The sequence below is a fragment of the Cyprinodon tularosa genome, unplaced genomic scaffold (genome assembly GCF_016077235.1).
Source record: "Cyprinodon tularosa strain WSP-4 unplaced genomic scaffold, ASM1607723v1 ctg90, whole genome shotgun sequence".
NCBI lineage: Eukaryota > Metazoa > Chordata > Actinopteri > Cyprinodontiformes > Cyprinodontidae > Cyprinodon > Cyprinodon tularosa.
The window spans coordinates 2,366,050-2,381,070 of NW_024039674.1; the positions used below are offsets into that span (position 1 = coordinate 2,366,050).

The 15,021-nt window shown below is 41.6% G+C and overlaps 1 protein-coding gene across 1 annotated transcript; it reads left to right on the forward strand.

Moving 5' to 3' along the window:
- The first annotated feature begins 13,213 nt into the window (after positions 1–13,213).
- LOC119776024 lies at positions 13,214–14,319 on the forward strand. The gene has a single exon (XM_038274227.1). It carries the CDS (start codon positions 13,223–13,225, stop codon positions 13,901–13,903), a length of 681 nt encoding a protein of 226 aa, XP_038130155.1. The 5' UTR covers positions 13,214–13,222; the 3' UTR covers positions 13,904–14,319.
- The last annotated feature ends 702 nt before the right edge of the window (positions 14,320–15,021 follow it).

Genomic DNA, 15,021 nt, shown 5'->3' on the forward strand with positions numbered 1-15,021 from the left:
CCTTACTGACAGAAAATGGATGCAGAGGGCCAGACTGCTACCCAATCACTACAGCACAACAAACACATACACTCATAGGAATGACTACCCACAACTTTTTCTAGATATATGCACGCTGTTTCTCCTTAGGTATACTATGCAGACTTACAACAAAAATACACACAAAGACACACACAACCGGCAGGACTAGCTGTCAAATGGGCATCTCTCTTTCTTTCCGTCTTTTATTTTCCCAGAGTGTATTTCAGCACAGAGCTGTCAGATGGCTCTTTATTTCCAACTGTCCCGTCGTGCCCTGCCAGACCTCCCCCTACATGGTGTGACAGCACCGTTTACACACAAACCCACAGATTCCCGCTGTATACTTGAGCATTCACCGAGATGCATGCTACCATATGCACTCAAAACATTATTATTATTAAAACATTAATAATAATAATCATAATGTTTGACAGTTTCAGTGGTCAATTGACTTGTTTGAATGGTATAAAAAAGAACTATATTTAAATTCCTCATAATAATAATAGATTCACAACTACATAGCTAAAGATTTGCTCTTTTTCTATGGAGGACCAAAACTGACATTATAAAGAATAACTGCAGAAATAAATTAATACACAATAAATATTATAAATTGGATATATGGAATAAATCAAAGAACTGGAAAAACTTTGGTAACATGAGAGTCCAATGTGAAGACAAAGAAAGAGGAGCAGGAAACATCTGCTGTAATTCAGACTAGAGGGGCGTCCAAATTTCCACCCATTCCCAAAGTTACTTGTGAGTGTCCTGAATGACTTCAGGTTTTTTTTTTTCTCCAGCTCTTATTGTCATTACACTGTCAGAATTACAGAGCAATAGAATGAATTCTCTGCATTTAACCCATTCCTTTGGGGACCAGTGGGCTGCCATTGTGCAGTGCTCAGGGAGTAGTTTGGGGTAAAGGGTGTTTGCTGAAGGAGCCCGTGTGGCAGTCTGCAGGAGTGGGACTTGAACTCAGAACCTCTGGATTCCGAGCACAATGCTCTAACCTATAGGCCACCACTCCCCTTAAAAGGCAGGCTGAAAAAAATTGCCTAGAGCAGAGAGAAGCCGGTAGAGGCTTCAGTAGAAGAATAACAGCTGAGAATCAAATGTGAGCAACAGCTAAAGACTAACACTGAACGTGCCTCCAGATTCCATGAATAGGAGGAATTGATCAAATCTCTCAAGAATACAGTTGCAGAACTGACAGCAGAGTTGAAACTTGCTTAGAAAAATTAAACACATGTGAGAGCATGCACAAGCCCATTTCTCCTCGTGCTCGTTCTGTTTAATGTTGCTGTTCTCATAGATCATGCAAGCTTACTGTGCCCAAACGTCCGCCTTAACCTCTAAATCCCTCAATCACTATATAGAGCGAAGACTCTATAGTGGACTTTATGGCAAACTCACTAAATTTATAGTTAACTTACTGTGTGAACAGATGATCACTGCTTTTTGTTTCCCATTGGGAACATAACCTCCACTGTGCAATGCCTGTGCCATCTTAGTTATTAGTCGCCCCTTTCAGGCAGCAACAGCGGGCCGCTGTGACAGTGACAATAGACTACTTTAAAAAATTTTATTGCTTGTGGTTGATATTCACGAATTTTTGGAATTTCATGAAATTCCCAAAATTATACAATGAAATAGTTTTAATAATAGACCAATTAAACACCTGTTCATCTACTTTTTCATAATATGAGATAGCAAGACAAAATCTAAACAATGACCACCAGCAACATCAAAGTGTCAGGTTGGTGCATTTACAGTTGCAGATGTTATCACTTCATAATATACTTACATTTTACTGCATACCAATTATGGACAGTTTTAGAGTCACCGAAGGTAGCTGTGACTTCAGGCTACAACCAGACCTGTGAAATTTTACCACGTAGCCTACACGATCAAAAACGCCTTTGCTGTGCCCAGTTCATATCAGTCAGGCTACACTTTGATATCACTGATTTTCAAAGATCAGTGATTTAAATCAGTTGAACCTAGGTTTATAGCTCATGACTGATAATCAAACTGCATCTGTGTGTGTGCTTAATTTAAAAGAGGAAGAAAATGTTTATTAGCCCTATGCTAATAGGGGATGTGTTTTCAATTTGTTTAACCCTCTACTGTTTACATGATATCTAAAATGTGTTGGATTTTGCTTTGATGTGCTGTTTTGTTGAAAAGGAGGACCCAATGTAAATGTTAATCGAGCCCAGAGGCTGCTTTAAAGAGTGACCCAAGTGTTCCAGTGATTAGTTGTTCTGTTCTGGATGTTTTAATTCTATATTTCCCCAATTAAGCTCCACCATGAAAAAAGTGGCCATTTTAGTTTGTAAAAAATCCATGTATTCAATATGTACAAAATTAAATGGCTGTTTAAATGTTAAATAAGAAGTGTTATTTTTATTTCAAGCTCATTTCTATGGTATTTGATAACGTCATAAACTTCAAAGACACAGCATGGGTCTTTAAGCTTATGGCATTTTTTATTTTTGTTTATTGTTTTTTTTTATATATATATATATATACATTATAAAGTACATTTTGCTATTATAAAGCCTGATCTGTGAATGTTATGTGCTGTGTTTAGTAGCAACAGGGGGTGGAATGGGTTTCCAGTTTAGTGTCTTGGGGTCTGGCTGTTGGTTAAGTCTAGAAGTGGGTAATTGTTTATATGAAGGGAGGGTTGGGGTCTGGCCTTGTCGTGGGAATATGGTTTTAGTGTTAGGGTTTTTTAGAGCTCTATGTGGGAATGTGTCGGGTATTCTGTGACCTTAGGTTTAGTTAAAGAAGTCAGGGTAGGGGATAAATAATGGGAGTTATCATAAAGGCAGTTTTAAAAAGTTTAGGGTTAGGGATCCAAGTGGGATGAACGCGAGGTGTCCTCTGACCTTTGAGTAAGTTAAAAGGTTCACGGTAGGAAGTATACAAGAAAAAGGGTGATTAAGGGGTATGGGGTTTCAGTTTAGGCCAGGTTAAGGTGGGAATAAAGTGTCCTGTAACATTATGGTGTGGAAATATTGCTTAGGGTGAGAGCTATGTGTGAGAATACTTGGGTATTCTGTGACCTCAGGTCAGGGCAGGGGCTAAATAATGGGAGTTGGTGTAAAGGGATTTTTAAGCAGTTTTATGGTTAGGGTTCTATGTAGGTTGAAAGTAGGGTGTCCTGTGACCTGGGGTAATCTAAAAGTGTCAGGGTAGGAGGTATACAATGGGAATTGAAAAAAAAGGATGATTAACGGGTCAGGGATGGTTTTAGAGCAGGCAAATAAAATGGCAGGGTATGGAATTTACTATTTGGGGTGGAGCATTGTGTGGTGGATAAAAGGGAAGGGTCATTGGGTGTACGCTATGAAAAAGGAGTTATTGTAATTATTTGGGATTTAATCCCCATTCAAAGGAATGTTCATAGGAATGCTCCTCAACCCCACGAGCTAACCCATTTGTGGTAAAGTCCACAATGTGGTCCATAGTGTGGCTGAGTCTAGTGCAAAGCTTGAAAAACCTACAAATAAAATTAAAATCAAAGATGTGTCTTTGGAAGTGTTTATGTTGTGAGTGTTGCTGGATCCATGAGGATCCTTGTTTGGATCTATCTGTCCCTATTTCTTTCTGAGTGTGGTTGCTTCCTGTGTCCATATTTCCCTTTACCTTATTTGAGATGTGGTGGTGTATGCATATGTAATGAGTGCCATTGGATCCCTGAGGATTCTTATTTGGGTTTATCTGTCCCTACAGTATTTCTTTCTGTGTCAGGTGGCTGTCTTTGTCGATGTTTCCTTTTACCTTATTTGAGATGTGGTGGTATATGTAATGAGTGGAGCTGTTTCTGAGCATGATGGCTATCCTTGTCCATCTTTCCCTTTTCTTTATCTGGGTAGAGGCGTCTGCTTAAAGTTCAACCCACAGTGAGCCTTGCATGTCATGGTTTGAATGGCAGGCAACGAGAAAGGAAAAACTAAAATCCACGAGACAACAGGGAAAACACACATGAGGAGCCAAGAGAAGACTGGGAACCACGGGAAAGAGACTGACACAAGAGGGCAACAGAGGGTAAACAAGAAATACATAAGAACTCAAATACAATCAGAAAACAACCCAAAATGGAAATAAAACTAAAAATAGAATTTCAAAACTAATCATCAGTGCTGTCTATTAGGTCAACAGGTGTTTGGGCCAGTTATCACCAGAACCAGACACCCTCGCCAACGGTATTCCCCTGTGGTGAACTAATCCAAGGTTAATCATGTGTCCAATTAGGGTTAGGGTTATGTGGGAAGGTAGACCACCTTTATTAGCTCAAAGAGGTCTTACTTAGGAACTATTTCTAAGCTAATGTAAGTTAAAAACTGAAAGACTACAAATGATCATCAATACAGTGTCTGGAGTGTTTGAAGGATAGAATGTAAAGAGAAGTCACTAAAGCTAATTTACATAAAACAGAATACTCTCCCTAATACTAACAGCTTTAGATCACTAATATTGTCATTTAACATACCTTCAATTTTTATACATATGATTTCTATGAAAGACAAAACCATTATTTAAGAGTAAAGAAGAGCTTACATGTTTGCTAAATATATGAGAAAATCAGAACCTAATGTGTGAAAATTACAACTACAATGACATTTCTTCTTAAATACTCAGTTTTTAATATCTAAGGTTATGGGTGACATTTTAAGATTCAAATGGTATCCGTTTCTGTCATGATCTTTGCTCTGATGACTGGATTATTAGTTAATTCTTTCCACCTGCTTTTCTTCATCTGCCCTCATCTGATCCTCCTGTTCAACCAACCATCAGTGCCAGATTATTTGAGCCAAGTGTAGGAGTTATCTAGCATACCCTTTTGTGATTTGACTGCCTGATGCTGACCTGTTTCTCCCTCTGGATTCCTGAGTTTCGGCTTGCCCCTCTTGCAATCTGTTTCTGCCTGTTGCTGTGTTAAGACTGCTGTTTGGACTCTGCCTGTTAACTACCTTGGATCTGTCCCCTGATCCGGGCTTGGATTTTCCTTTCTGTACCTCTGCGTCTCTCTGATTTTCTGGTCTTGACATCTGCTTTATCACCTGCTCTGGATTCTTCCTCTGGACTCTTCTGCAGCGTCTGCTTGTGTCTGCTCGTCAGTCTACTCTGCCTAACTCCTGGAACTCTCTGGGCGGCTCCCACCACAAGCTGTGGGGAAGTCAAACGACTGGTTCCCACTGTTTCCTCTGGACACGGACAGAATTAAGAACCAGGTTAGTAAATCACATCTATTATTGTTCCTTGTCTGAGTCTTGCCATCACTAGCCTGAACATCTATCTCTACATCTGCCTATATCTGTCTGTCTGTCCATCCATCCGTATGTCTAATGGAAAATTATCTATAAAGGTCCAGCTTTCTAATCTTTACAAAATGTAGGAATGAATATTTGTCATTCGACTTCGAAAGGGAAGGATAATGAAACCAAGACATAGTTTTGACTTTTTGCAAATAAACTCACAAAAGACTTGAAACAGCAACCCTCTTGCAGAACTGGAATCAGTTGCAACAGCATTAAGGCCACTGGTGAATGTATAAATTCCCACTACCCCCCATCCTGCCAAAACACAATCCCATTTCCATGACATCTCCAAAGTGCATTTTATTTACTGGCACAAAACATTCAAAATGTCAAGTCTCCTGTTAGTGTTGTAATAAGCCTATCAGCTGCCAGCTCAGTTGCTGCACCAGCTGTACAGCATTAGCATTAGCAGCAGTATCTGTCATTTACCAGCAGGAGTGCGGGAAGTTTTTATGGGCCCAAAGTGACCAGCTTGAGTCAAAGCGTGTCCTTTTCTTCTTTTGAATACTTTACAAAAAATAGTTTGAGCCTAACTATTTGTTCTACGAGGCATTCCAGAAATGAAAGTCATTAAAATATGAAAACCCTTCTCTCTGTTTTGTTAAAATACTATATAGCAACTTTTTATATCAGACTGGGTAGCACAGCTCCACAAGCTCAGTTGTGAGATGTTTTCCGTCTGCTTCAAGCCATCCCCCAAAACCTCAATGAAATTAATCTGTGGGCCATGACAAGGACTAGGATTTTTTACATCGTCTTTCCCAGACAATTACTGGTGGGTTTATATATAATTCTGGGGTGATTGTTAGGTTTTCGTGCCAGTTCAGACTTAACCTAAATTTCCCACAGATAGTAACACATTTTCCGTAAACCCTCTCTATGGTACAGTCAAGTTCATACTGTACTTGGGAATGATGAGTTTATTTTGGTGTGCCAGCAATAACCCATGCCACTTGTTACAGATCAGAACTACAACTCCCTTGTTAGGGTATCAATTTAAGGCTGTGTTTTGATGCAGTCCATCACTTTGACATCACATCCTCAAGCAGCTGCACCTTTAAAACACCCAGAAACTCTTTTGCTTTTTCTTCCATTTGTGACCATCAGTGCGGACAGAGAGACACAACTTTCCAGCTGGAAATCACCTAACATGAGGCGCAGTCTCCAGAGCTGTGGGCCATTTTGCTGGCGACAAGGACTGCATCCCTCTTTAAAGCAGCTCTGAGCTGAAAACCCAGCGAAACCTTGTTGGTTTTTGTACAAAAGATTAGGAGCTTTTAAATCTTTGCCCGTTAGTGTTAGGAGTGCCCAGACAAGACTGAGACCTTTAGAGGCTGAGACCAAGACCTGTCTTGATCTTGGGACTGATGACTGCCTCAATTACTCATTTCATTCACCTGCATAGCTCAGGCCAGTTTCTTGTTACAGTTCATGTGATCCACCTGCTCCTGCTTCCATTTAACCAGCTCTCTAACCAGTCAACAGTGTCAGATTACTCTCAAGCCAGTGGCGAGAGTGATTCAGCATTACCTTAGGGTTTCTACCTGATCCTGACCTGTTCTGTCTCTCAACCACTGCACCTGCCTGCTCCCATCTGATCTGTTTGCCTGACCTGTCTATGGACTCCTGCTAGATTTTGCCTGTTCCTGCTGAACTTGGATCTGCTTTCTGTCATCAACCTGGATTTCCCTCTGGGACCTCTTTGGACTTCTGATATCCTGGTTTTGAATCCTTAACACAACCTCCACCCTGGCCTTGGCCTTGGCCTCGCCCTTCAGATTGTCCGGCCTTCCTTCCTCTCCCCGGATCATGTGTGTAACAACTTTGAAAAGCCATTAACAGTGGATAGAATTTCTGAAATAGATTTCTTCCTAGTTAAAATAATAAAGGTTATGACCTGCATCAATAGAAATAGTAGTGTTCATAACATGTCCACCTTAGGTGACATGTGGTTTTGAGTTAAGCCATTTCAGATAGCAATAAGTTGTCCATTATCAAAATTGCTGTTTTGTTCTTATTTTATCTTTATTTTTTATTCTCAATGAAAATTATAGGGCTTCAGTTTTTCTGTGTGTATGCTTACATTCTTTATTATTGTATAATGGTTGACCAGTCTTTTTACTGTGGTTTCATCTTTTTTTGATGAAGCTGAAGTTCTAATGCCGAAAATCCTAGAAATAAAAGAGTATGAACTTTTTTTAATGGTTGTTTATTTTTAAATACTATATTTTACATTTTGTGGGGATTAGACAATTTAAACAAAAGATAATCTTTGTGTGCTGGAGCTCTTTTTTTTATGTTGTTGTTTCTCCAGGCCCTTAGGGGGCGCATGTTTGCACAGTTCGCTAGGTTGAGCCAGTGGATGAGTAGAAGGTGTGTTACAGGAAGTTACTGCCATGAGTCAGGCATGAGTATGGTTTGGATTTCATCTGCATCCATCCGCTCCTTTTCATCCCTTTGAGTGGCAATATGAGTAAGAGACATAATTGTTTATGGTTGCTAGATACTATATATCTGATTATTTTTGTAAATTTAAGACATTTGATATGTTGTTTGCTTTAATACGCTGGAGGTAGATTAGAGTGGATGTTATGCTACAGCTAAGTTTAAGTTACCATTTAAATGCATGTTTTACACAAAGAAAACGTTTATTTTGTTCATTCTGATGTTTTGTTTGTGTAGTAATATTTTTATGTATTCTGTATCGTTTCAGTTTCACACTTTTTTGCATTAAATCCTGTTCAAATACAACACACGCCTGTTCCTTGGAGGAAGTGATGCAGGAAAGAGTTTAGCTGGCTGTGAATCTCAATAGAGGACACGAGGTCACATTGGGTGCAACAGTACAGTGAAATCATAGCACTCTGCAAGGGACTACGAGCAGACGCTTTAATACTCAACCATGGAGAAATCAGAAGCTAAAGGTCGATATGATGAAGAAACAAAGTCAACCCACTCAGGAAAGTCTTCAGGAAAATTTACTGTTAGATCAGAAGCAACACGTTCCAGTAGGTCATCAGCATCCTCACGAGCCAGCATGGCGGCAGCACGAGCACAAGCAGAAGCTCAAGCAGCGAAAGCCAGATTAGCCTACGCTGAACAGGAAATGACGATCAAAGTAGAAAAAGCCCGTCTAGAAGCAACTCTTGACATAATCAATCTCCAAAAAGAAGCTGACTTAGCCACGGCTAAAGCTGAGGTAATGGAGTCAGCAGCAGCTCAGTTTGACACAGCTGATTCAAAGGAAGAATTAAGATTTCTGCCTCTCCAAACTACTTCGGAACAAAAGGTGAGTGAATACATAAATAAACACAGTTACACTGACCTGGCTGGGGACAATAAAGAGACATTTCAAGGGGATTATGAGACATACCGGAACGAAAGATGTAAACAGCCAATAGTGTATACACCTTTTGTCCCCAAACAAGAACCAATGCAATACCAGTCAGTGCCACAGGATGGGGCCAGGCAACCATCAAAAACAGATCTAATTCCAAAAACCCTCCACAACATATTACAACCACAGCAGGAACAAAGCCCAAATAAAAATGCTGAAACCACAACAAGTGATCTTGCCAGATTTTTAGCCAAAAGTCAACTAGTAACTGGAGGACTATCTAAATTTGATGACATGCCAGAAAACTATCTCAGCTGGAAAGCCACATTTGAGCATACCATCAGGGACCTCAGTCTTACAGCCAGTGAAGAAATGAATCTACTCATTAAATGGCTAGGCCCAGAGTATTCTGAACACGCTAAAAGACTAAAAGCAGTTAACATAAGGAATCCACCTGCTGGTTTGCACATGATATGGCAGAGACTGGAAGAGTGTTACGGCTCACCAGAAGCAATTGAAAACTCTCTGTTTGTCAGAATACAAAACTTCCCAAAGCTCTCCAGCAAAGAACCACACAAGCTACGTGACCTGGCAGATCTATTGTGTGAACTCCAAGCTGCAAAGCTAGATGGCTATTTAGCTGGGCTTAGTTACCTTGATACTAGCAGAGGAGTAGGCCCAATAGTGGAGAAGTTGCCATTTCATCTTCAAGAAAAATGGACAATGGTAGGATCAAAGTTTAAAGAGGACCACAATGTTAGCTTTCCACCATTCTCAGTTTTCGTTGACTTTGTGAAAGGTCAGGCCAAAGCAAGAAATGACCCCAGCTTCACTACAACATTCAACACAACTACTTTATCATATTCAAATAACACTTCCAGCTACAGAAAAGGAAAACCAACTGGTAACTACAGCCAAAAGCCATCAGTCACAGTGCACAAGACAAACATATCATCAGAAGGATTGAGGACAAGAGAAACAGGTGAAGACATTCAAAAACAATGTCCCATTCATCACAAACCACACTCACTTAGAAGATGCAGGGGTTTCCGAATGATGCTACTTGAAGACAGGAAAAAGCTGCTGAAAGATAATAACATCTGCTACCGCTGCCTTGCCTCTACCAACCACCAAGCCAGAGACTGTAATACTACAATTATGTGCGAAGAGTGCAACAGTGAGAAACATCTGGCAGCTCTTCACCCTGGCCCAGCAACACAAATGTTTAAGCCTCCCTTATCCCCTAAGAAGCAGGGCGGGGAGCAAGCAAATCCAACAGACTCAGACGTTACTGCAACATGTACAGAGGTATGTGGAAATGCATTTACAGGAAAATCCTGTTCAAAGATTTGCTTGGTACAAGTCTATCCCAAAGGTCAGCGAGACAACATCAAACGAATGTATGCAATAATTGATGATCAAAGAAACCAATCGCTTGCTAAGACTGAGTTTTTCAATATATTTGGTATAAAAAGCCAAAGTGAACCATACACACTGAAAACGTGCAGTGGTGTAACACAAGTGACTGGTAGAAGGGCATGTGACTACATGGTCCAGTCGTTAGATGAAAAAATTAGTTTTCCTCTCCCTACACTGATAGAGTGCAATGCCATCCCCAACAATAGGGAAGAGATACCCACTGCAGAAGCTGCTTCACACCACCGCCACCTGAAAGCAATAGCTGCTGAAATCCCACCTCTTGATCCACGTGCAGATATACTGTTACTGATTGGACGAAATCTTCTAAGAGTTCACAAAGTGAGGGATCAAATTAATGGCAAACACAATGACCCCTTCGCACAAAAGCTGGACCTGGGCTGGGTTATCATTGGTGATATGTGTCTTGGCAAAGCTCACAAGCCAGATGAAGTGAATGCTCTGAAAACACACATATTGGACAATGGTCGTCCAAGCTATCTCACTCCCTGTGATAATCACTTCAGTGTAAAGGAGGACTTCAGTCTGAGCCAAGCCAAAGCCATTCCCCACCAACTGCCATCCAGTTATTTACAGCAAAGGCCCACAGCTGAGAATTTAGGAGAGACTGTGTTTTGTCGTACCAAAAAAGACAATCAGCTATCTCATTCTGCCGAAGACAGGATCTTTCTGAAGAAGATGGAAGGATTCTTCAAGACGAAACTAACAGCTGGGTGGCACCACTCCCATTTCGAACTCCCAGACGCAAACTCCCTGAAAATTGGTCATACGCCCACCAGCGCCTCATGTCCCTACGACGTACGCTTGACAAGAAACCCGAAATGCAAGCACACTTTGTTGAATTCATGCAGAAAGTGTTAGACAACCAACATGCAGAGCTTGCACCACGACGCAACAAAGACAAAGAAACCTGGTATCTCCCGATATTTGGTGTATACCATCCGCAAAAGCCAGGGAAGATACGCATCGTGTTTGATTCAAGTGCACGGTTCGATGGAGTGTCCCTCAACGACATACTGCTTTCTGGCCCAGACCTAAACAACACACTTTTAGGTGTGCTGCTTCGCTTCAGGAGAGAACCGGTCGCCATCACAGCTGACATCGAACAAATGTTCTACTGCTTTGTAGTCCAGGAAGATCACAGAGATTACCTTCGCTTCCTGTGGTATGAAGATAATGACCTTATCAAAGGGAACAGCCCCTCCCCAGCAGTGGCAATCTATGGGCTTAGGATGGCAGCAAGGGAAGCAGAAAACGAATATGGAACCGATGCACGGAACTTCATAGAGCAAGATTTCTACGTCGATGATGCTTTAAAGTCTTTCCCAACTGAAGCTGAAGCCATTGATGTCCTACAAAGAGCTCAGAAAATGCTTGCCCTCTCTAATCTGCGTCTTCATAAGATTGCTTCCAACAGAGTGCAAGTGGTAAATGCATTCCCCCCCGAGGATAGGGCCAAAGATATCAAAGATCTGGATTTGACAACTGATGAAATTCCGGTCCAACGCAGCTTAGGGGTGAGTTGGAACCCTACATCAGACACATTTACATTCCATGTTCCCAAGAGCAGAAGCCCTACACTCGACGTGGTGTGCTTTCTACAATAAACAGCTTGTTTGATCCTCTTGGTTTGCTTGCGCCTATTACAATCAAAGGCCGGCTTCTTCTCAGAGAGCTCTCTAGCAGCAACCCTGATTGGGACAGTCCCTTACCTCAAGACATGTATGACAACTGGAGAAGATGGCGCGACTCATTACAGAGTCTCACAAGTTTACACATTCCTCATACCTATGTCATGTTCTCCATCTCACAAGCCATTTTCGTCGAACTTTGTGTTTTTTCAGATGCTTCAGTGAAAGCCATTGCTGCGGTAGCTTACCTGAAGGTCACACATGAAAATGGACACATTGAAGTTGGATTCGTCATGGGTAAGGCCAAATTGGCTCCCACTCCAGAGCTCACTGTTCCTCGACTCGAGCTTTGTGCTGCAGTACTAGCTGTGGAGATGTCGGAGCTCCTCACAGAAGAACTGAATACCAAGATCGACAGAACAACATTTTACACTGACAGTAAAGTAGTTTTAGGATACATCAACAATCAACACAGAAGGTTTCATGTATACGTGAACAATCGTGTACAGAGGATCAAGCAGTCTTCACTACCAGATCAATGGAGATATGTCCAAACAGAGCATAACCCTGCTGATCATGGCTCTCGGTCTGTAGCTGCAGAGAAACTTGCTAGTACTTCATGGTTGTATGGCCCAACATTTCTTCTCAACCACGAGAGCCTCTTTCCAGACAAAGGTCCATTTGAACTTGTTGATCCAGAATCAGATCCTGAAATCAGACACAATGTAACTGTGCTTAAGACCACAACTGCTCCAGGTGGTTTAGGTTCATTGCGCTTTGAGCGGTTCTCAAAGTGGACTTCCCTCATAAAAGCAGTGGCCTACCTCAAACACATTGCACACAGCTACAAGTCCAAAGATGGTAGCAGCTGCAGCGGCTGGCACATGTGTAAAGCAAGCCTCACAGATGAAGCTTTAACTCAAGCAGAACACGTAATCATCAGATGTGTCCAGCAAGAAGTCTATACAGAGGAGATAAAATGCATCATGGCAAAACGAGCCATACCACACAGCAGTTCCCTTCACAAACTTAATCCAATCATCGATGACAAAAACTTACTGCGAGTAGGAGGGCGACTAACAGAGTCCAACTTGCCAAGTTATGAAACCAACCCTCTTCTGATACCAGGAAAGCATCACACTGGTACGCTTCTCATTCGACATCACCATGAAACTGTCCAGCACCAAGGGAGACACTTCACTGAGGGAGCTGTGAGAGCAAGTGGACTATGGATAGTTGGAGCTAAGAGATCCATAGGCAGTGTAATCCACAAATGTGTCACCTGCCGAAAGCTTCGAGGTAGGACAGAGCAGCAAATTATGGCAGATTTGCCTGCCGAACGCTTACAAATTGATCCTCCTTTTTCTTATGTTGGCCTTGATGTATTTGGACCATGGGAGGTTTCAACACGCCGCACTAAAGGCGGTCAAGCTAACAGTAAGAGATAGGCAGTCCTGTTTACTTGCATGTGTACAAGGGCCGTCCATATTGAAGTGATTGAAGCTCTGAGCTCGTCCAGTTTCATTAATGCCCTTCGTAGATTTTTTGCAATCAGAGGCCCTGCTAAACAGCTTAGATCAGACTGCGGAACAAACTTCATTGGTGCCTCAAAGGAGTTGAGGCTAGATCCTCCAAACCCCAAAGAAACCACTCTGGACGACTACCTGCGCAAACAAAGGTGTTCTTGGGTGTTCAATGCGCCCCACTCATCTCATATGGGAGGCACCTGGGAGCGTATGATAGGTATCTCCCGACGCATCCTAGACTCAATGCTCCTACAAGCAGGAAACCCTACTCTAACTCATGAGGTCCTGGTGACATTGATGGCTGAGGTCATGGCTATTATCAATGCAAGGCCCTTGGTACCTGTTTCCTCATACCCGGAAGCCCCTTTAATCCTAACACCCTCAGCTCTGCTTACCCAGAAGTTTAACCCAATCCAAACTCCACCTGGGGACTTCAAAAAAGCCGACATGTACAAAAATCAATGGAAAAGAGTTCAAACCCTCGCTGACACATTCTGGACCAGATGGCAGAAAGAATACCTCCACATGCTCCAAAGTCGTCAAAAATGGCAGCGCAACAAACCAAATATAAAAGAAGGAGACATTGTCCTTCTGAAGGACAAGCAACTAAAAAGAAATTAATGGCTTATGGGAGTCATCACGAAGACCCTTCCAAGCAAAGACGGAGTTGTTAGGAAGATGGAAGTGAAAGTTGCCCGTGGCAAGACTGCTAAGACTTTCCTTAGACCTATTTCAGACTGTATTCTGCTTTTATCTTCAAGAGATTAGTTTATATTGGCATTCTTAAAATAATGCCAGGCGGGGAGTGTGCTGGAGCTTTTTTTTTATGTTGTTGTTTCTCCAGGCCCTTAGGGGGCGCATGTTTGCACAGTTCGCTAGGTTGAGCCAGTGGATGAGTAGAAGGTGTGTTACAGGAAGTTACTGCCATGAGTCAGGCATGAGTATGGTTTGGATTTCATCTGCATCCATCCGCTCCTTTCCATCCCTTTGAGTGGCAATATGAGTAAGAGACATAATTGTTTATGGTTGCTAGATACTATATATTTGATTATTTTTGTAAATTTAAGACATTTGATATGTTGTTTGCTTTAATACGCTGGAGGTAGATTAGAGTGGATGTTATGCTACAGCTAAGTTTAAGTTACCATTTAAATGCATGTTTTACACAAAGAAAACGTTTATTTTGTTCATTCTGATGTTTTGTTTGTGTAGTAATATTTTTATGTATTCTGTATCGTTTCAGTTTCACACTTTTTTGCATTAAATCCTGTTCAAATACAACACACGCATGTTCCTTGGAGGAAGTGATGCAGGAAAGAGTTTAGCTGGCTGTGAATCTCAATAGAGGACACGAGGTCACATTGGGTGCAACAGTACACTTTGGTTTTGTTTGCTGTGGAACAATTTAAATACTAATGACAGCAAGGTAAGTTTTTAAAACAAGGAACTAATCAATCCCTTACTATTAGGTGACAGTATTGCCCACAATATTTAAGAGATTGATATCAGAAAAGTTTCCATTTAACAGCCAAACAGGACAAACGTCAGTCCTGTCTAGACCTTTTAATCACAAGATCTGAGTCGGTGCTTGGAACAAACAAAACTAAAGTGGTGGGCACAATCGATACCCACCATCTCCAGCAGTTTCACAGCAGGAAACTCACCATGCCTGTTCCTATGGACGTACTGATACTAGGAGTGATTAGTGTCCACACACTGACAGCAGTCAGCACACATTG